Genomic DNA, 24238 nt, shown 5'->3' with positions numbered 1-24238 from the left:
TTTATCTCCACGTTTGGGCAAGCACCATAAGTGTGGCCACCTATGTCAGGGAAGATGCTGAATGTAGTTTTATCTGAGCATTGCCTCTTTCCTTTTCAACTACGTCTAATCAAGTTCAAAAACATAAAAGTAAAGTCTGTGGCTTTACTTTGGAATCTGTCACTCTTTATGCACTAAGAAATTTCAACGTTGATTAAAGTCTGATGTCTACTGCCCCACAAATCACCTGGATTCCATATCCAGGTTTGCAGAAGTGGGATGCTCTTCTGTGCTGTACTGTATATGTGGTATTGTCTCATCCACTGCAGTCAGACAGAAGGCTGCAGAATTGTATTTCTGAATTTAAAGATGAAACAGGAAGATAAAGCTCTTCGCAAGGAAGCTGGGACTGCCAGATGCTGGTGCATTCTGCATCAAGATTTAAATTCTCTGAACTTACAGATATCGGCACATCAACACATTTGCAGTCCCTGAGACCGGCACATGGCCACGATGTGTTGCTCCTGACAGGTCGACTTGGATCATTCAGCACTGCTGTGTTTTCTTTTGGTTTTAGTCTACTCGGCATCCCAAAGACAACTCCTTAGTGAAGGGATCACATTGCTCTCTGTGTCTGTGTGGAATTACCGAAGTAATTCCAATCAAACACAACTATGCTAAATATGAATTTTGTAGTCCTAACTCTTCTCCTTATGCTCATTGTTCTTCAGTTGCAATTCTCACTCTCATTAGCCACCTGAACATGAAAGATATGTCTTTTACTGTCCTGCACCCAATCTGGAACTAACTTACCAAGTAAAAATAAATTACTTAAACCAGAAGTTATTTTTCTGTTCTGATTTTTAATAAGTTGATGCCTTAATGAGACACCCATCCCCCTTCATTCACACAGTTCCCTTACACATCTTTTGTCATATTGTTTTGCATCACAAAGTTTCTTCATTCGTCTTCAATTACTTTGAGCTACTGAAATGCCATTAAGAATTGTACCAAACATATTAAACAAAGGGAAAAGCATGATAACAACTCATTAACGCACCATTATTTTAAGCCGTGCTATATTCCTGAATAGCTGCCTTGGAATCAAACAGCAGTTATAGCAAGCATTATTAATGGTATGCAGTGGCATCAGTCTTTCTTTGAAGCCATTACAATAGAGCTTAGCTGCTCTTTCCTATAGAACAGTACATCAGTTGCTAAGGTGGTGCACCGCAACAGCTCTACAACACACACTGTGTGTGCAGATTAGGAAGCACACAGGGTATGTGCACAGCTGGCTTGATTTCCCTTTCTTAATACCAACAGATACCTATATTAATAAATTAATAAAAATATAACATTATAATTTCATAAATTAATAAAAATATATAGTTCATCAGCCCAGTTAATTTTTTGCAGCTGACAGAAGAAGCAGTAAAAATACTATTTTTTCTGTTTCCTGCAATTAGAAGATTTTTTGAAGCGAATTTGAAAAAAAATTATTCCTGTGCAGCTGCTTAAAGCATATGGTGTATATTTTAGCTGTGCTATAAATTCTTTAACAAAAATAAGGACTTCATAAAGTGGATACAATACCAATCTGTTTAACAAAACTGCTTGGGTGCAGTGCACAGGTATGCTACCGGGGAAGAGCTTGGGAAGAGCATGCCTGCCTCACCAACTTGTTGGTTTAACCTCAAGTTAAGAGAGCTTTAGGAGGGACTCAAATCCTTCAACTTTTCAATTTTGCTTCCCTCCACTGTGAAACAGCTGCAACCTTGAACCCTTGAAACCTTCTCTTCCTTTCATGCCCAGATAAATCCTGATTTTCCCAGACAAACAACGCTGCCATCCCCTGAGGAAAGCTCAGCTCCCTCATTCTCACAGGACAGCTCCTTGTTGCTTTTCCAAACTTTGATCTTCCTTCCCAGTAAAACAGCCCAGCCCAACATGTGCCTCAAGATATTGACAGCAGAAGGACAGCTTTGTTTAAATAGCTTTTACTATTTGCCACCCTGCCTTCAGATCATTGCAACAGTGGGTCTGCTGTCATTGCTGAACCTCTCCTGGATCCTTTGATAACCCGTGTGTCTACCTCCTCACACCTCTCTGCATTTCTGAACTGCGTTTCTCAGTTCCTGCTCTCACTCGACTCCTAAATCCATGCGTCAGGCAGGCACCAAACGGAGCAGCCCTGCTCCCTCCTCCTGCCTCAGGCCACGGGCTCCCGCTTCTCTTGCATCAGACCTAGCGATCGCACTGTTGTAGCATGATTCAGCTCACTGACTCGATGAAAAACTAAGCAACGAAGGAGAGGAAGAATTTATTTTCCATCATGCCTGCAAACTGAACTGACTCATCTTGTGCATTTGCTAGACTCAGCACAAGGGAGGAGGTGGGCACCCAGGGCTGGGGCAAGGACACTTGCCAGCGTCAGTCCTGCACTGGCATGGATTGGGTATGGCATAAAACCAGAGCAACAAAATATGGATGGCAAAGGGAGGGTCAAAGTGACAAATGTTATGAAAATTCCCTTCCGTAACCATCCTATCAATCAGTCTTTATAGTATGAAAGTGTCTTAACTTTGTTAATATATATATTAGTTCACTTTATCCACAGTAATGTAATGAGGTGGTAGAATTTTACTGGAGACTTTGGTACTGTTCATGCTTAAGTAAAACAAACTAAAGGACAGCCTGGCCCTGGAAATAAGGACTTTGCTTCCTGGAAGCTTAGAGGTGTCCATGAAGGATAAAGGATACCCCTGGACAACCAAGATAATGCCAGCATCCTAGCCCATCTAACACATTATTTAAACCCACCCAGTGTTTTCTGGTGTCATAGATAAGTAACCCCTGGAAGACTGACTCCAGGGACATCTGGATCAATCGACAAGCAGCAAGAATGCTGCAGAAACACAGTTGATTTGCAAAGTTTTACTCTGATTAGCAATCAGTAGCGTGGGTGCTAGTGGTTAGTCAAATAGTGTTGTACCTGAACGTTTGAAGGGTGTAAGAGCCCTGTGTGAAACCACATCTGGGGTGCTCCAGTTTGGCTGGGGCACCACATGTGCATGAGTAATTATTTACCCTTGTAATTCTATACTTTGCATCCTAGCCTCTCTCCTCGGTTGGCACGGGCCAGTCGCGAATTTTTGTAATGCAAAAAAGGTAAAACACATGGCAGGAAGTAAGAAAAAGACGACCTCCAAACAGGGGATGCGTATTTCTCAAAAACCTGAAAGAACATCTTTCTAGAGAATAGATCAGCAAATTATTTGCTATGCCACTATCCAGGGAGATGTCAGAGCTTGCCACTTTTGATCCTCGGGGTTCTGCAAGAGCACAAGGCGGATGGAGAACGTCTCCTGCCGCGGCCAGCCCAGCCACGCGTGGTATGGCAAAGTGGGGCAGGGGAGGAAGGAGAAAAAGCAGTGCCTCTGCCAGGGCACAGCAGCCTGTGCTATTCAACATCACCTCCAGCCTCCCAGCAGGAGAAGCAGCTACACAGTAAAGTGAGTGGGTGCTTTCACCTGTCTGTCAGCCTCTCCTCCTGCCTCCACGAACAGTGACCTAGAACCCACAATTGCTTTTCTCCCTTATGGATGATCCAAACTTTTGTTTAACTACTTTAAAAATTAGGGCAGAGGAATCCTTGCAAGAATGAGCTCATTAACTGCCTTTGTGCAAAACCCACCTGCACATAAATACGAAAATGTAACCTTTTGCTAATACTTTATACAGAGCTTACCCTCTTGCTTCTCTATTACAGCAAAGCAAGACCAGACACTGGCTTGTATAGAGCCTCATAGTAATTTTCTAATAAATACAGGAATAATTCTGTATTTGGAGAAACAGGGACTGGATTATAATGACACTCGGCAGAATACCGTGCCCGGCAGAGCCCTCCCATTCCCATTCCTTCCAGCACACTTCAAGCTCTCTTTTTTTAAAAGGATGAGAAGACATGCCTGACACTGCGAACTGAAACAGTGCTGCCTGTCTGAATTTTGCATAAATAGTTTCCCACCACTGTTAGCATTTCACCCAAACGCGTGGCAGCAGCATAGCGGGCCTTAATATAGACAGCCCACCAGCTGCCAACAGAAATTTCAGCACTTTGTCAATTACATAAAAATAAGAGGATTTGGGCTGATCCTCCCCAAAGTTACCCTAGTAGTAACTGCTGTCTCAGTACAACTTGCCTGCACGCTGGATGGGGTGGAGACGAACCTGCAAGAGCTTCAGAAAGGCACGTGGTACCTATTGCTCGCTTCTGGTAGTTTATGTTAGGTTTGGGACCTTGCCTGTTATCTCAATAGCTGAGGTTTGTCCCAGGAAGGTATCAACATGGGAAGGAGAGAGACGCTCCGGGAAGTTAGCTGTGACTGTATCTGAGAGTTTCTACAGTTCTGTCCATCAGTCTGGAGTTAAGCGTCTCTTCTCTCGGGGACGTTTTTGAACCAGCACCCCACAGCCCAGTGCCGGCAGCAGACATCCTACATGCTCATCAGGGAGAGCGCATCTGCCTTTGAGATTCTGAAGTATATTTAAATCACCTTCCTCAGGAAAGATGTTGTTTAAACTGCAATCAAGCCAGCCAAAAATAAATAAATAATCATTTACACACTTGTGTAAACAAAGAAATGAAATGCTGCTGCGCTGCTGTTACCCCAAAAGCACGCTGTGCACCTCTCTCCCTTCCCCGCTAGCATCGGGAAACGGAATCGAGACGATGCACAAAACCGTCCCCGTGCTCCTGTTATACAAAGGAAATTACCCACCACCCACGCCCCATGGAGTGGATGTTAGAAGAAAACAATTACCGACCAAAAATATTAGATTTACTCCATTTTGTTACACGGAGTGGTTTAACGGGACTTTCATTGAAAAGCAGGAAAGCTCTGGGCCTAAATCAGCACGACGCGAGCTCTGAATTTTGATGTATGCTGTTGACTTCCCCAACACAGAGCAATTTGTAATAGCTTTGCCACGCTGTTGTTTTCAAAGCTCCTGCTACATCACAAGCATTTATTTCTGACCACAAAATTACATTTATTCAACAGAAAACAGCTCAGGGTCTTTAAGAGGTTAACTTCTGGAGTGCTTGGCTGCTCTCCAGCCTCTGTACTAGAATCAGTGCTAACGCAACAGCACACAACAGCACCCAGGCTAGCCGTGATTAATAGAGTGCTGAATACGCTGCTTTCCACATACACACACTTTTCATTCCCTTGCTTCCATAGATCATGGACTTATCCTCAAAATATCTGACTGAAATTGAATTTGGCTTCTCTCTCAACCGTTCATTTCCTATGTTATGCAAGGTTATATCCTTTTCTGCATGAGCAGAACCAAACCAGCTGCAGCTTTTGAGAAGAAAATGTGTTTTCAATTATAAAGCTGGCCTGAATATTGAACCACAGTTCTACTGCTACTCTAATTGAGCCATCATGGAGTGAACCTACAGGAAAGAAATTGTATTAATTAGGTTTGTAAATTTAACATAAGGAAATTAAAGGGGGTTAAAAAAAAAAAAAGATGAATATCAGCTCAGGAATACTCCTTCAAAATGCAGAAGGAAAGTCGGTCTGAAGTTGTTTAGGCACACACATTATTAGAGTACTCCTTCAAAGGCACCATTAGTAGTTCCAGCACACCAAACTGATTTTCAGCTTCTGTCGTCTGTATATGGAAAATTATTAAAATTACTCTACTGACCAAATTAATCGTTTAAAGAGCAATTCAGCTAAGTGGGGAGCCAGAGTGGTCTCATCAGAACGGCAATACCCTTAAAAGTACTTGCTTTGTGAGAAGAATATGAGAAATGGTTTTCACAGAAATAAAGTCCAGTGCGTTGTTTTGGAGTATGTGCCTTAAAGGGTTCTCCAAATGAGGGATTACTGCATTACTGTTGGACAGTACTGTTATGCCACATGAAAAGAATGCTAATGACCTCAGGAAATCCTTTCCCAGCCTTAAAATATCTATTTGATGACTTCACAAATACGGATTCCAACATTAGATTTCCATACCACAAACTTCAGTTCTGTAAATTAACATAGCCCAAGAACATAACTTTCTTCTTTTTTCTTTTTTTTTAAAGATTTAACGTACAAACGCATCCACTGATGTAAACATGGTAACACACGATGACCTACTCAGAACACAGCTTACTTAGATGGTTGCTTGAAGGAGTGCCTTGCCAACTTGCAGGAGATGTATTATCATTTTATGATTGAATGATAAAGCTCTTTAGCCTTTTCTGATTCTGTCCTGTATTTAGCCCAACATATGGTGAGCAAACCACTAGTAAGTTGCATCCTCCGGTTAAGGGTAAGCAAAAAAAAAAAAAAAAGATAGAAGCGACAGGAATTTTACACCTCTTAAATTAATGACTTCTAATTGTTTTGCTCACAATAGCCTATTTACACCATCCAGACCTTAAATTTTCCAGGAAAGCTAGAGAAGTTACTCACAAAAATCAAAAGAACAATACCATCAGCTTTGAATCAGACACAACATTCTGTTAATTTAAAAAAAAACCCTGCATTCAAATTTCCATTAAAATCCTAAATAAGGAAAAAGTACTATAATAAAATTATACTACAGTTATGAATTAATAGGGTCTCACATTGAACTAGGAATGCATTTTAAAATTTGCAGTATGCTAAATTCCATTTCATAATGCTTTTACTTTAACTGTCATCATAAAAAATCCAGTTACTTAAAGCACTGAGATCTATTAAAAAAAAAAGTTATTTCCAACTACTAATGGAAACTGCATATTTGATAACTGGAACAGTTTTCATCTGAATAAATGAGATAAATATCTACAGAATACAGAATGTTCTGGTTGGGGGAGTTTATTTATGAATTCGTATTAAAAAAAGGGAAACTGGGGGGGGGGGGGGGGGGGGGGGGGGGGGAGTATCAATATCCATGCTCAAATTGAAAAGAAAAATTGGCTAAAGTGACCTGTGGATTTATGTTAAAAAGTCAGCTAGCCACAGGTTTACAAGCAGATGTCCCATAAAGCATGCTTGGGAGGGTATTTAAATATGTGAGCTTAAGTTAACCTCTCTCCAAGTCACGTCAGGCTCACCGAGGGTACAGTTCAAGGACAGTTTAAGTCAACCTAAGCTGGCACATTTGCACTCCTCCTGCCCTTGGCTTTGCTCTCCTGGCCTCTCCCCTGCCCAGCAGGCGCCTGCAGTGAGCTGCTTCAGTGAACCAACGTGGCAGAAAACTAAGCCGGCAGAAAAGGGGAAAAAAAAGAAAACTTTGTGCTCACCGTGGGATCACACTAGCAAAAGCGCTGAGGCAAGGCAGGAGGTGGGGAGCCAGTCCTGAGGTAGGCAGGAACACAGCAATATCCACGTAAAGCTACTTAAATACCTTTGCTCTTTAGGGAGCTCTCTGTCCCTTCTGATCTTCTGGCCCTCCCTAGTGCCCAGAGCCCTGTGGAGCACAGTTATACCACATGGGATTTGCAAAAGCCTGCTTCCCTTCTGAGGTAGAATCGTAATTTAATATTACTTGGACATGCAAAAAGCACCTACTTAGTTCTGTCATTAGGGATCAAGAAAAGGATGGGGCAATAGCAGTAGGGGTGGAGACAGAAGTCAGAGGCAAAAATGTGGTGGAGACGGTAAATGGAGAAGCTGCATCATGCAAGAATCCTTTTTCCTAGCTTCCGTGTGAGAAACTGGTGAGAAGAAGGTGGTGCTCCAAAGTTCAGTAATACCATCCACAATGCCTACAGAGGTGTGAACCAGAGCACTCCTACAGCGTTCCCCACCTGCTGCTCGAGGACACTCTCTCTCCAGAAGAAGGGACTCTAGAAAACATCTGTTTTCACTACTTCTCTGCTTACTTCTGTTTTACTTACTTACGCCTGTTGTTGTTTTTTTTTAAAAATATCCTAGTCTGGGGCTGAAAACAAGTCTCTATAGTAGAAGCAGGGAACCTCTTATGAGCAGATCACTCCCTATTGCTCCTTCTTCCTCCCTGCTCATGTCCCAAAGTACTTGTACTGTGTGACCAGAAGGTCCCTCTGCGACCACCTCCTAGGACATTAGATATCACCTAACAGGTAACACTCAAGCTAGTGAAAAGCAATCCTATGGAGCTCGTGGGGTGGGTGTCCTGCCCCCAGCTATATTGCTTGCTGAGCCATCTTGGGGGAGAGTCAGATGAGGCATCTCCAGTGGATTTGAAATGCAGAAAAGCCTATGCGCTTAACACAGTTTGTTCTTGAGCTACCTGGAACATTCATCTCATGATCTTTCATAAAGTCAGCCTTAACAATAAACAGAGACCAAATCTATATACTGAACAATAAAATATAACTCAACAGAACAGGCTAATATTCTTGGTATTTTGATTTATCTCCAAAACAAGATACAGTAATTACATCTATAATCAAATACCACAATTCACATTTTAATGTTCTGCATTTATGTAGTCAATCATGATTAGTTCAGGGTTTTTTAGGTTTCTAAAACCCCGTCTAGATTAGGGAGACTGGAATCATCGGCTAAGAGATTCAGGAGCACAATCTTGTAACGTATTTGTGCTTCATTTACATAAGACGGGATTTCTACCAACAAATTTTACTCTTGTAATTTGTGAGGTTGAATTTATACCAACATAAACTTCACTTTTACATTAGTGAAGCAAAACTACAGAAGAGGAGTGTGTGTGAGCCATACCAAGGTAACAGTGAGCTGTCTCCAACAGGCAAGGTCTAATGGGAGAATCTTCCTTCGCTGTAGCCAAATTTGGATTTATGATTCTTACTTGACCCTCAGACATTTCCTTCATTAAAGAACAGTGCTGAAAGCACACATACACTTTTCAGTCAGTGCATTGCAAGCTTGAAACGAAAGTGAAAAGGTTTTAAAAGCACTGCAATCCACTCGGAGCAATTTTAAAGTGTAAATTTCCACTGGCAAACAGACTCACACAAGTCATTCTTTGTTCTCACAAATTACTATTAGATATATCAAGGACAAAGTTGTCCTGTTTATTTATTTATTTCTAGCAATACTTGGGAAATTGAGTTGTAAAATGAAAAATATCATACTGCTTTTAACATGAGGAATTATTGCCTATTTGGGATACATATTTAGCAGGATGTACAAGTAATCAGAAATGCAACCCTCATTACAGATAACAGGAGTTCTGCAGCTAATTCCCTATGCAGGCTTCTGAAGACACGTTCCTGAATTTCTCTGTGCTGTGATGGGAACTGCAACAGTACAAAATCAGCCAACAACTTATAGACTGAGAAAGTAGAAAGTGTTGCTGCTTTAACACAGCTAACTTTAAGAGCAAAGCTCTACAACGTGTAACAGAGTGTGAGCTAAAACCTAAATCTACCACCCCACGCAGGCACTGATCTTTATAAGGAGAAATATAATTTGCAAACTTCGTACAACGCATTTTCCTAGAGGCAGTACAACAGCTCCCATCTGGCCTAAGCACTCACACGAAGTAAGCGCTTCAGTGCGGTCCACAGCTAAAATGTAAAAATCTGTAATTGGCCCAGCTGCCTTTTGCTATAGAAATTCTTCCAAATAACAACAGTTGGCTTTTAAACTTGTGATCACTCTAATCATGCGTTTCTTAGTGGAGTGGTGTGAAGAGAAATCAAAGGAAGAGCCAGCACCAGAGCTGTTAACGCTTTCTGTTGGTTTTCCAACAAGCACCTGCCAACTTAAGGTTTTCCATCAAGCCCTCTAGAATACAATGTTTTACAGCTGAAAAGGTTTACAGTGAAAACTATTCATGCTATCTTCATATTTTTGTATACATACATTACATTGCATTCGTTAAGCGTCCAAACCATCAAGTCACTGAGGCATAGCGAGTTAGCATGTGCCACCTGAGTCACTGCAACGGGAAGCTTATGCTCAGGTATGCTGAATGCAAAGTGATTTGACCAGTTTAGCTTGTCCAGCACAAATCCAGCGTGTCATGCATATCCTGCACACAGCAAAATGCAGAAGGGCTGAACCCCTGCAATGCTCTCTGCTCAAAGGCTCTGTACCCACGCGGCCACACTAAACGACTGCCAGCACACCAGACTCATGTGAAGCAATATCAAAAGCACCATGAGAAGCGTAAGCTCTTACCTCTCCCTGGAAACTCTTCAGTAATGGAGCTACCTGTTTGCGCAGGTCCTAGAAGACAGAAGCAAGATATTTCATCAGAAAAATCTGAAAGCACAAAGTCATTGTCAAGTTTTTCCTAATACTATTTTCAGTTCTGAAATACTACTTAAATTCTCATCGCATTTTATGGGAACTTTGATTAAAATAAAAGTATACCTAGAATTCATTTTGAACAAGTCTGCATTTCCAGTTTGACATATACCTGTATCTGTTGCAAACAGTATTAATTAACAAAACTGTAGTGATGTTGGGTAAGCACTGAACACCTTCAATCTCATAATTCAGCTGAAACACTAATGCGATTAGAAGTAAATGCCTCTATCTACCTAAACAGCAGCTACACCTCTGAACTTACACCAAAAAAATTTCCACAAACGGAAGCTAGGCTTAAAGGAAGATGACTTTGGACCACCATTTCCACTAAGAGTGTTGCTGTTTTGTAAAAGGTCTCTTTTATTTATTATTTTCTCAAGAGTGCGCTGACTTTAGCCATCAGAGAACTGGAGACAGGCACATTGAAGAAGACAGTATTATTTGTTGGTTTCTATAGAACACAAAATTTCTTCTTCTGAATTACAACACATGGAGTGCTACAAAAGTCATTAAAATACTGCCCATAGAATCACGCTAGAAGTTTATAGCATATTTTTACTTAGCAACCAAGATAATTTAGCACAACAAAGGTATATCTATCTTGCATAGAATTCTCAGTGGCTCCACTTTTAAGCTGGTTTGGGTCTCATTCACTTACAAATTCTCAGAATTCTCATTATGTGCATGCCTGAAGAATAAAATCTTCTAACTTTGCAGAGGACATTGTATTACTCATGCACAGCCAAGAAGCTGGACTCCTATTTTTGCTGTGGTATTCCACTGACGAGGCACAAGCAGGAACTTCATAGTACACTTACAGCTAGAAATAAATCTGTAAGAGGTATAAAACAATAACACGATGCTGCATCATTTAGGAGGGCAGCTCTGATACGGGCTACCCGGGAAGAAGGTGGATTTCCCATCCTTGGAGATTTCCAAGGCACAGCTGACCAGACCTAGTGTGGGTGCTAAAGACCCATTTTTAGGGCCAGGCGAGATCTAGTCAGCCTCTGGACATCCCCCCCAGCCAAGAGTCCTATGATGCTCTGAGAATACTGCTCACAACTGGGACAGTCACGAAGTGCTTAAGTAACCATGAAATCTTCCTAGCTTCACACACGCCACAGTCCCTTAGCTACCCTGAACCTCATGCAAGAGGTCATAAAGAGGTCTTTGAAGTATTTTCTCGATATAAAAAGGGTCCATTGAAGCCTTGGGCCTTTTGGAAAAGAAGGTGACCTTAAAAAGTTTGGAAATTCTCTTTTCCAATGTGTTTACTTTTATATCTAGAGTCATGCAACATATTGGACATTAAACCACTCACCAAAACACTGTCAGCCCTGGATTTAATCTGATTTTCCTGAAGGAAAAGTAAGCTTTTGAGGGAAGTGATTTTTGTCATTTAAATGACAAGCCATGCAGAGAGTTGGAGTATCAGGAGTTCTTCCACTCCCTGAGAAATGGCTTAGGGGGGCCAAACGCAAATGAAGCTATCAAAGAGAAATGATCAGCCAAATTTCACTTCTTACATGGTTATTGCACTAACATACAGCTAGTCCCTATCAAGTTAAGGATAATGTTGCAGCTTTATAAGCTCCCTCTTTGGCACCAAATCAAACAACGCTTCTGTTCTTAGACCAAGTCAAGTCACCTAAACGTTTCCTGGTATTTTCTGCTGTCTTTTTAGGACAGAAAAAGGTTAGATACTGTCCTTGTATATCACAAACATCTACGAATTACACCTCGACCAAAGCAAACTGGCAGGTTGAGCAGCTTTTCCCCACTTCCTGACTACTCTGGGAGACCAGAGGGCTGTGCATGTTTTATAACATGTTTTCTTTGTAACCTGATGATGATGACATTGAAGAAAGTAACAATAACCATCGATGGCAAAATAAATGCTCACATTCAGGGCTAAAATCTGGCATGGCAGGTTTTAACGCACAGTGAAATTACAAACAGAGACATTAGGTTTACAGTCAGGATACTGGCACCCTTTTAAATTTTATAAAACCAGGAAAAATTATACCATCCAAGCAAAGCAACATTTATTGAAATAAAAATCTCAGCTGGTAGGAAATCATCGGTTTTAGGGCTTCCGTCCCTGGTACTGCCTCTGAATTTACTGACTAGTTTGGTGCCAGCCAGCAAACTGATGTCAAAACTGAAAGCAGAAATACAGGAGATCTAATTCCAGACCGGCCCCAAGTCTCCTGCTTGCACGGCTCTCAAGAGCAGGGCATTATTCCCACTGCCTAAGCACACGGCATAAGCATCAGAAATCACCCTAGGTACACTGGCAGATGACAAAGCACCGCAATGGCATTCAGTGAAGTAAAGTACGGCCAGCTCTGGAGGCAGGAGAACGTAAGCCCTGCTCCTCTCTGTGTGCCTGGCAAGCTCTAGCCAAGAGCCTGCTATAGAACTGCATCGTCTGACATGGACTAACTTTTGAAAGACAGGATTTGCAGCACTTCTTATTTCATGATATAAACTATGTCAGGACTTTGCCTTCATATTCATCTTTAATAATCAGAGATGTTGGTGTTGGTTGTTTATAGCGGAGAAAAGAGGGAGAGAAGGGGGGGGGGGGGAAAGGAATAGAAGGGGCATCCCAAAGCCAAGAAAACAGTTGGTCAAGCTGTCAAAAAGGGAGAAAAGCTTTCAAGTACAAAATCTGGTTCCCACACATTGTTCATTTAGCAAATTCAGGATGCTAAACACTCATCCCAGCAATCAAAACGTTACCAAGCACAATTTATGCCATAATGGGAAAACGTGTTGTGCTTGATTTAGACAGCAGCTTTTGTTGTTGGTAAAACTGTTTTTAAAACATTTCATGATAGAGGAGAATGCAGCTCAAAGTGGTTCAGTCCCACTGGCAAGCAATCGGTTATACCACAGTCATCATCAGTCTGGGGCAATCCTGGGACATGCTGATCATTAGAGCACACAGTTTAACAGGGTAAAATGCTTTGATAACTTGAAATCTTAGCAATAACTTGAAATCTGTTGCAGCTGAACAGTACAGACAGAGCATCCCACTTTCATTATCTTCACAGAGCAAACAGCCTAAGAAAAGTAACTGCAAGGAATTTGCTCCAGTATTTTAAATGCAATCAAATACGCCATGCAGGTCAGTGGATAAGTGGCACACACCATAACAAAAGGCCTGAACACCTTCTTCACACCATTTTTTGTTTTCTCCCCTCTCTTCCTCCCCCCCTGGGAAATAAAGAGTTTATAGGCTACTTTTATAATTCCTTCCTTGGCTAAACAGCATCAAAACTTTAGACAGCTCAGAACAAAAGGGAAGTAAAAATAAACAGACAAAAGTCAGGAATACATATGCCTCGAGTCACCAGCTAAAACTCTGCTGGTGAGATTTATTTTTGGCAGTTCGGAAAAATTCCTCATCAGACTTTGTCTCAAAATATTACACTAACATCAAATAGAATTTTACCTTCTTTGCACTAAACTGAACAGAAAGAAGGACATTCAGTTCAGACCCGGGGGAATCTGCAATGTTGGTTAGCAAGGACACCATATGATTTATTATCTGTTTAAAGTGTAGTGGCCTTTACTGCCTGGGCTGTGATCAAAACAGGAAAAGCAACCAACTCCAGCACTTGCATACAGCTAGCAAATCACTGCGATCAAGCAGAACAGCTAAAAAGGGTACATGCAATTGAACATTAAAACAAATGATAATTTATCAACACAAATGCATTGAAATATTTGAGTTCTCCTATACAATCACATTATTAGCCTATTTTTCCATGCCATCTAAACGTGCGCACGTTCTCTCTGTCCCGTGTTGCACCACCCCCTTTTTTCCCCCCCGGATGATTTATCAGGGTAGAGCAGTTTTCTGAAAAAGGCTCTATCACAGACAAACTCAATATCTGAAGTAGAGACTATGAATTAGGATGCTGTATCATTATCTGAATCAAATCTGATAGCTGAAAGCTAATATAGCATTTTCCCTTTACAAGAGTATAAACGAGTTTATATTTTGATCAAGTAGCTACACAATGAAATCTGAGTCCAAATAATTTTTAACTCCCTTTCCATTCTCATTAAAAATAACTCTATGGAAAATAAACCAAGAATAAATCTATAGTGAAAACCTGGGCAACAAATGCATCTTTCTGACAACTAAACTACGTTATTTATCTATCACTATCTTAATACACAGTGTACAGTACAAAGGACATATCAATGGTCAGGCTACCAACACCGTATTTGTAATTTACTTGAGGTCTGAAGCTACACGGCACCTCCTGATCTCCTTGCAGACTGCTCCATCTCATTTACCTCCAAAATGCTTATCTCTAAATGTCACAACAAGAGCCCTACGACCCTGGTTTGATAAAGTGGTCCAGCAAAGCTAAGCTTGACCTGTACACCTTTATCATCTACAGAAGTATTGTGCTCTTGTAAAATAAAACAAAATACTGGGCAAATGTTCTATCGTATGCCTCCTGCGCCACATTTCCTATGATTTGTTCTATGTATTGTCTACTTGAGACACACATTGGCTGGTGAATGTCACTATGTCTGGCAGAGAAATCATTATGAGAAGCAGCCCACTTGTATCAGCATCGGTGACATCATTAGTTCAGCTGTCACAACCTATTTTTGAGCTGCCTTATCACCAACGAGATGCTACGGCTTTCCTGCCATCTTACCCTTTCGCATTTCCTTCCTTGTTAGCCCACACGTAATAAGGAACTAACAAGTGGTCCTGCACTCAAAATTGGCAGGGCTGAACATCGTGACTCCAGATACTTTCTTATGAGAACTTACAAAGAGAAAAAAAAAAAGAAAGAAAAAAACCGACCCAGAACAAAACCCAATACATACTGACTGTATGGGAAGGTATTTGTCAGTTCAATCAACATATAAGGAAGAAATAGCACGGCCTCAAGAGGAACGCTTGTGTCAAAAACTGGCAGCCAGGTTTAAGCCCCTCTTTCAATAGGCAGCGTGCTGGTATGACGGATATTTGTTTCTTGCAGTTGGGAGGATGTTTATCTGTGTACCCTCACAGGCAGGGCTCCATACACTTTGTCCACACAGCTATTATCTCGATAATGTTGTTGAGCTGCTCTTTCGTATAAATATAGCTGAAAGGGGGAGAAGTAAAAAGCAGCCAAGCATGAAGGATTTGGGAAGAACGCTGGCATCAATTGCCGAGGTGTGTTTGATTATTATATACTTCAAGGACACAACTTGTCCCTGTGAAACACAGAAATCAGCAAGTTAACTAAAATTAGTAGTAAGCAGTTCTGCTGGTTAATTAGAGAGAGCCAGCAAGCATGTATGCTTCACCCTGCTATGAGTAAATTGGTGAACAAGTTGGGATCACTCAGTCAGACACCTACCAATAGACAGGTTTTAAATATTATTTCTTTGCACCCACAATTATGAAAAAATCCAGATTATGCAATTTTTCCACCAGAGATCCTGGGCACATATGATTGGAGGCATACTAAGGGAAACATTTAAGTCTTTATGTTTAATTAGTTCCAGCAAGCTCCACTTTGTTTTGCTCTAAAAGATATGAAACTGAAATCCCAGGTAGTTGTCCAAACAGGTATTATACAGTAGCTTAGATGACTTAATTCCTAAAATATAAGGCAAATTAAATCATATGATCAAACAATTTATTGCTCAATTTACACTACGATTTAATGAGATATAAAACCTCTTATTGCTTAAGGCTGCTGAAGTATTTACTTGAAATCTGATCATTAAAGAATGAATCACGATGTTATCAATTTTCTGTATTTTTAGTTATTTTAATACACTAACATGCCAGTATTTTCTCTGTACAAAAAAAATCTTTTTAAGTTACATTTATAGATATGTTTCAACCTAGTACAATGATAAATAAAAAATCTTGATTTACAGTAGCAAAATGTACACCACAGTACTTTCTGAAATATTTCAGCTCACAGATCTTGTGCAAATTCCATTAGCTTTAATTATTTATTAGCAGTAGATTTAGATTACTGTTCTTGACCTATTTTTCAGTGTATGGACCCACCCAGCAAGAAGTGAAAAAATATTCCATTTGTGAAAGGCTGATTTAGTGAGAGCAGACTTTAGCTTAAAGTAGAATATTAAGCAAAACCACATGCGTTGTAATTCAGGGGGAGAAGCTTGCACTTCAGAAAGGTTACGAAGCGGGGCATAAGCAGCCTAGAGAATAAACACTAAAAGAGACTCCTTGAAAAGAGACGGAATTTTTGCTGTTTAACCACCTCAGACCATTTTGCAAAATTGCAGCCACATGACAATCCCAGAAGGAAGTGAGCCTCAACAGCAGACATACAGAGACGTTTCAAGACTTTCTGTGTGGAAATACCCTTGTTTCTACCAAATCCGGTAGACCATATGGGTCCTAATAAGCCACGGGGAAACGGGTCTAGAGTGAGCAAGCGTTTGGGGGTTGGTCCTATGGTCCCTTTCACTGGCGAGGATGCAAACCGTGCTCTCCCCAGGCACAAGAAAAATGGAGCATCTGTGAAGGTGCCTACTTGCCACGTTGCCTTGGGTCTGGGACTGGCACTTTACTTTCAATGAACTACTCGCTTGCGCGAGTCTTAATGGAATCCTCTTATAGTTTCTTCCAAGTTAAAACAAACAAAAAGCTAACAAGTTTACTCTGTGCCTCTGCAGCAATGTATAAACAGACTGGTTACCTTCACAACTGTTTAAAAAACCAACTGTGCCAAAGAAGAACTGTTGCACCTATATATATGTATGTATGTATGTGTGTATATATATAAACACACACATACACTATACATAATAGAAAAAGAATTTTTTTAAAGAACTATACAAACTAATTTAGTGAACTATGCTTTTTAGAATCATGTTAAAACCTTGCCATCATTTATAAAACAGCAAGTTAACATTGGCTAGAAAAGACATTGAACAGAAACAATTCAGAAGTTAAAAACTAGAGTTGCTAGGAAACAAAAAAAAAATAATTAAAACAAAAATGATTCAGGTAGAGCTTTGGAAGGAGCTACTTCCAATGAAATGAAAGCCTGGTCACTAAAATTCCAATAGGGAAAAAAAAAAAAAGGATTACTTATTTAACAGCTCAGCAATACACGCAGAAAATCAAGCATAATTTTTAACAAATATATTAATTTAAAAGGCTACATACTGGTTAATGGCCCTGCGGAGATTTTTTCCTCCTGCTAACAGTTTGTCCTGCTTTCTTGTTAAACGCTGTAGTCCTTGCTGAAGGCTGCAGGTGACACCAAACATGCCACGACAGACCCTTGTCATGGGAAAAACCACACATCCGTATCATACAAGGTCAGCAAAACTACTTATTTATGTAATGAAAAACCATTTGATTAGCCAAATAAATATTTCAGAGTCTTTGAAGTGTGCTGCTCTTGCCAGCAGGACAACCACGTGTCAGCGAAACCCAGGAATTGCCGTTCTTAGAGCTTAGACCAGTATCTCTGCATATAAAAAAAGGTAATTACTTGGTACTGAGCTTTGTTGAGTACCTGCAGATTTTATTAGATGAGTACGCCTGTCCAATAAAACTGAAAGCAAACTGACTGCTTAGTTGTGCATCCCAATAAACAGCCTCACCTACATTTGTCAATTTTTCTCTGACCCTCCAAAAACTCCCACGTCGTTCCACAAGCTCTCTGCCCCTGCAGTTGAGGTTTCCAGTGAAAAAGATCCTTAACACTCCTCCCAAATCACATCCTGCAGGATCTCTTTCTCCATCCACTACAGCGCTCTTATTTTCCACTTTGAAAGTCTATAGAGAAAGAGTTCACAATGCTTCCCTGATTATTCAGAATTACAGCCTGCAGAACAGAGGTTTCTCTTCAGTGTAAAATGGGGAACTTCTGAAAAAAGGTAATTATTACAAGTCTTAAAAAATTAACGTGTCTAATGAGAAGCTAATGACATGGGCCATGACTCTGCTGAAAATGCATCTAAGTACTGTGGTCCAATTAAGAACACCAGTTCAAACACAGACTAATGCTTCACATGGTGGATTTAAAAAGAAGAATATTTAATGTGAAACCATAATTGCGCCTGTAATTTTCCATATTCCCTCCACCACAACCCGAGCTGTGTCTGAATCAATGTGCACCCTACTTCAGCGCTCTGTCTCACCTTCTTGGATGATGAAATCAGAAACCTGGGTGCTGACTGGCAGCACTGCACTCATGAGATTTGGATTTCTCCTCAGTCTCAAGGAAAAGATGGGTAGGACTATTCAGAAATCATTAATTTCAATGTACAGTTTTATTTAGGAAAAGTGAGAGTACTAAAAAACATTCATGTTTTAAAACCTGTTATTGGTCAAGTGGAAAGATTTCCAAAATACAAGCATCTCGCTTTAAAGACAGGTGGAGTTTCCAAGAAGAATAATTCTGTGTGAAGTATCATAATAAGGAACCAGGCTTCATCCTCACAGATCCTTACAGAGCATATATAAATTGGGGGAAGGGGGGGGCACTCTGTGCATTGCAATATCAATCAGATATTGCAAAATTGTTTTCCCTGCTTATCTTTTAACTACAGGTTAAAAATATAGCTGTGAACAGACCATGCATTAATCATACTCTGACATACCTGCATGTAAGAACACAGGTGTATTTACTGATTTATATCATTACAGTCAGCCTTTTTCTATGATTCCAGTGCAAGAAAATCCAATACTAAGCAATCCTCTAATAATCTTTTTATAAGATTTGCTCACTTAATCTTGATCCTGACCATTCAGTTTTATTCAAAAGCCAGTTGCTCTTACAGAAAACAAGTTGTTTCACGAGGGGCAGAGCGAAAAGCCTGCTGTCCTGCAAATCCACGTCCTACATTTACGAAAACTCTCGCAACCGTCATCTTTTCTATCTTTACGTTCTTCACAACCTCTTCTACGCAGGGGGTCACTGGCTAGTCACCTGCTGCGGCCCACAGGTTACCATGCCTTTAGCAGGCATCGCCCTTTAAATGCAGCTAAAGTGATAACTTCAGATTCCTACAAAGATGAGAAATTCGAAGAAAAAAAAAAAATCTGACAACCTCAAAAACATCAGGATATAGACCCAAAGGGTTTACTACATCTAATTTAGCATACCTGGTAAAAACACCGCAAAATTAATATAACTGTCATCCTCCTGACCTAAATAAAAAAATACAGCACAGATCTTTTCATGTTGCTTCAGTAAGTGAAGCAATTCAGAGAAAACAAACTTCTGCTGCCTTTACGCTTCCTGGCAAAATTCCTACCGAAACACGCTCAGGCCTATAATGCATATGCTTTGGTAGCACACAGTAGATATAAATGAATCATCAAGATGAAAGAAAGTAAAATCTCACTACAGACTTATTCAATACGTTTACTGTTTGTTAGTTGAACTCAAGAAATAAAAAACCCACATAAAGCACTTTTGAGCAGCAGCATCTTCTCACAACTGTAATATATCGTCTCAGCTGGGACTAATTCCCAAATTCATATGCTGAACTGTGAACTGTTCCAGTATATTGGGCGAGGGGGAGAGAAAGAGAGAAAAAGACCAGGAAAAGAAACCCAGAGGACTGAAGATTAAAAAAGGAGAGATGGAAAGAGACAGCAAGCGCACAGTCTGTCGTTCCTGTGCACTTCTTTTTTCCATCGTTAAAGGCATGCGAGCCTAGCACTGAATCACAATTAACCCAATAGCAGATTAAAATGAGACATACTTGTATAATAATAAATCAACAGAATTAATACAAGCTTATCTTCTACTAACTTAGAAGGGGGAGGTGACAAATTGCACTTAAGGAAAAATAGTTTTACTGTTGCTAGCATAAGCTGAGCGTCTATAGGAAACTGCTAAATTTAGAAAGCCAGCTTTTGATGACAGCAACGGAAATTAATTCAAGTTTTTTGTGTGTGTGTTGTTTTTTTTTAAAGAGCTCTAGAATGTTACTCATCTTCTTGAAACTCTTACCAAAAGTTGAGACTTCATAATGCACTATCCTCCCTGCCTACTCCCTCCTACTCTTCCCCCTTAAAAAGGCAAAATTGCTCCTTTGGGCTACAGCAATTTAGGAACTTAATGCAGTTTAACAAATTCCCTATCTCTTGGCTGGAGCTGTTTGGCTCTGACAGATGAATCAGAGAAGTCCATAAACGTCTGGAGGATTTGTGCAAACTTTTTCTTGTATGACTATATATGGCAACTACAGATCAAGTTATCTACAATCATTTTAACCTAACCTTCAAACTTTTTACCTTATTCCTATCTTTGTGGCAAACTTTCTTGATCTGCAATACTGCTAAATGAGACATAAACTGTCAACTACTTTTCTCAAAAGCATTTTCCCACTCTTTACAAGACTGTAACAATACTTGAAGTAACATACACTTAAGTAAAAATTAACTTTTGTTAACAACTTCTGCTTCTCAGAAATACATTTCTATATACGAGTGAACCAGAATGAGATGCTGTGACGCTCACATTTTCATTTACGCTATTCTACTATTATCGAAGACATGCACGTCGCCAGACAGCAGATGTCTTCCATTACTCCTTACCTGAAATATCAATTAACACCAAGTGTCATGAGAAGTCTAGCACAAACTGGTAAAAGAAGTGAAATCTGCACTCAAAAAAAAAGAGGGGAGGTCAAAACTCACTGACTGATGTATGCAGGGACTTACAAAGGAATTCCAACAATGCCTGCAACACCCTTTAATCCAGAAAAATACTCTAACTTCTTGCAATCACCATCTTTTATACATATGATAATTTTTACAAAGTGCTTAAACAAATAACATAAAAAACAATAGTATGAGATACAATATTGAAGGCGGATTTTAGCTGGATCAAAAAACTTCTCTGTGCATCCAAAGCGAAGGGTACACCAAGTTCAGGTGACTTCTTTATGCTAAATATTCCCAACACACCTCAAAATGGACATAAAGTGCCACTGAGGGCTCAAAATGGATAAGATTATAGCTCCTCAAACCCAGGAGTGAAACCTGAGCGAACAAACTTGAAAGACTGAAAGTAAATATTGAATTTTGTATGCACAAGGGAATAATAGGAGAGTATGACAGAGGAGATGGTACCATCTAGAAAAGCTCAAGTTAGGAGCCACGTGAAGAAACATTTATTTAGAAACCTCTTTATTAAACAATTTTCTTTGACATCTGTTATAAAGAAAATACACATGCACACAAATATTTTCAGAAAGAAAATTCACCACTAACCTCCAAAAAAGCAAACCAATAGACTACACTGTCAAAGTGCAACGGCATAGTACTCGGTGAAAAACCGAACAAAAAACCCTGATGGTTTTGGGGACGTGTCCACAACAGCACAGAGCTGGTACCTGCAGCTCTCTGCTCTCCCAGGAGTTGCATAAGGAAATAGCATCACAAATGACAGCTGAGCTTATAGGCACAATTGTTATTTACCATACTTGCTTCAATTCATATATATATATATATATATAAAATCATAATTGATTGCAAAGACTGAACAGCATTTAAAACCCAGAAGGTGTTTCCCAGGGAAAGATCTGGTCCTGAGTGAGGAGATGGCATCCTCCTCTCTCAGAGATTCAAGATGCTATTATTATTTTATTTTACAATGCCTAGTAATCTATTGAATCCCTGACCTTTGTGTTCAGAGTCACAGGAATGCAACAGTAATGCAAAAAAAAAAAATCCCACCAAACCCCAAACTAAAAGCACTTTGGGGTTTTAGTGGTGTTTGTAGGCCCACTGACTATACCTGAGTGAAGACTGCCCACAGGGCTTCCACAGAAAAGTTAAAACACTCCTACTGAGCTGTTAAACTCCGTGATGTTTCTTGCACATTTTCAGTACCTTACTAATTTTGCTGAAAGCTCTGAAATTCCCCGACTCGTCCTCTGGCTGGCTTACAACTGTCTGAAAAAACATGAGTAAGAAATAATCCTGATGCATAGCCCCCTTCCAAAATACCATAAGGGCTTGCTTTTCAATATTATTTAAAGCAAAGATCCACAGCCAGCCTCTTCCTGTGCAAGATGCATACAACAGTTAATTGCCCTAACGACCATAAGCTGCTTTGAAACCTCAGCAGATGAGGAACTGTAGCACAGCCACTGTCCGATCGCTAAAAACTGTGGGCCAGATTCACAGGGGATTGAGAGCTGCAGGCGCAAAATGCGAGCTCAGTCACACTTCGTCCTGTGAAATGGTCTTAAGAAATGCAGAGGTAACAACAGTTAAAGAAAAAGCTACTGTTCAGAGGAGATTATCTCTTACCCAGCTGCTTATTAACACCGTGCAGTTAAAACATGTTATTTTAAATGTCTAAAGGAACACTGTATTTGGAAATGCAATATTTGAATAAACACTCTTAAGACCCAAAGCATATCAAGTTTTCCCAACTGATTACAGTCTTATGAACTCTGACATTTCTCAACCACTGATCTCTTTCTTAGCTAGGTCAGGACAAACACTGAAGACCATCCTTAAGGCGGGGGGGGAGGCAAATTGGACAAGTGAGATCATGGACTCTCAGAATCAGTATTGATTAAGCAACTTATTTGATTTTACAACTTCTACTTACTAGATGCCAATCATCTATGCTCATAAAAAGATGTAATAGTTAATTTTTTAAAATTTATTTTGAATTTTTACCTTATTAAGACTTATGAAAAATGCATGTTTCAGTATTTTTTCTCTCATTTTAAAAGAAGACTTCCACAATAACCTAAGAAAGCTGTGTTTTTGTAGGTTACCTACTCATCCGGGGAGGACTCTCTTCCTACTAGAAAACAAGACAGACACTGGACAGACACAAGACAGAAGGGGCTGGGGGTGATGAAGCCTTTTGTAAACCATTTGCACATGAAAAGATGGGAAAATTAAATTGACTCCACGTTAGATGTAGATGAGAGGAAGGTAATTTTTCAGGAGATGCCGGGAACAGGAGCTCTGGCATTGAATGCCACCAGCCCTGCTGCAGATCTCCTTCCCGCCACACAGCCTCCGATCAGTCAGAGACGCTGCAAGCTCATGGCCTGGCCTCTCCCATGCTGTACCTGGCGACGACCGTCCAGCTCGCTTTGGGACCTCCTCTTACCACTCTATCACTGGGCATCTTTCAGGCTCTTACAGCTTTTACATAAATTGGAATAGCCATCTTTGATTTTTATGTCAAGCACGCAGCGGTGACACACGATCGCTCTCCAGTCCCCGTGCCGTCCTGCACCGTTACCTCACCTCGCGTAAGCAGTCTGCTGAAGACAGAGCTTGGAGCGTGCCCTGCTCTGACACGTTCTTTGTGACAGACGTGTATAAAACGTCTTCACCACATCACATGTAAGTAGGCGGCTAGAAACAATCAGCTAACTTTCAAATTAGAAAATGGTGCTATTTTATTCTAATGCTATTAACACAGTGAAATTTCATCACTCTGGATGTAACTGCAAGTTAGAATAGCGAGTCCCATCTGGGAAAAGAAATAAACATCTTTACACTATTGTAACTGCACCCATATTCTTGTGTACAGTAAACTGGTAAACAACCAAAAACCCACATCCCCTCCCACTGCTAACCGACATTTATTTCCACACAACTTTCAAGCGTAAACCAGCCTCGGGCTTTTGTGATTTTCTGAAAGACAGGCTACCTCCTCCGCCCGCCCAGACCTCTCACCCCTCCTCAGAAGCCCCCTTAGCACCGGCCACCTTGAGAAGCTTTTCTACTTGATAATGCCAGGGCGAAGTTAACACCTTGGTGGCTGGAACGGCTCGTGCAGCATTTGAGCGTGAGGACTAAGATAATTCACTCATGCCATGGATTCATCAAAGCAGACAAGGGCGTCTGATGCATTATTTTTGACACTGCTTTCAAAGTTGTTGTAAGAACAGGGAAATGCTTCATTGCCATTACCAGGTAATGGAAGCATAAACAACTGTTAGGTCTTACTGGAAAAGAAAAGGTATCA

At 40.4% G+C, this 24238-nt stretch overlaps 1 protein-coding gene across 1 annotated transcript in view; it reads right to left on the bottom strand.

Moving 5' to 3' along the window:
- CUX1 (cut-like homeobox 1) overlaps nucleotides 1-24238 on the bottom strand; it is a 208358-nt gene that overhangs the window by 127597 nt on the left and 56523 nt on the right. The window contains 1 exon segment of the mRNA XM_009319326.1: nucleotides 10119-10166. Coding sequence (XP_009317601.1) covers nucleotides 10119-10166 — 48 coding nt within the window.

Source organism: Pygoscelis adeliae, unplaced genomic scaffold (assembly GCF_000699105.1).
Source record: "Pygoscelis adeliae isolate BGI_AS28 unplaced genomic scaffold, ASM69910v1 Scaffold282, whole genome shotgun sequence".
Classification (NCBI taxonomy): Eukaryota; Metazoa; Chordata; class Aves; order Sphenisciformes; family Spheniscidae; genus Pygoscelis; species Pygoscelis adeliae.
This window is presented reverse-complemented; position numbering and strand designations above follow the sequence as displayed.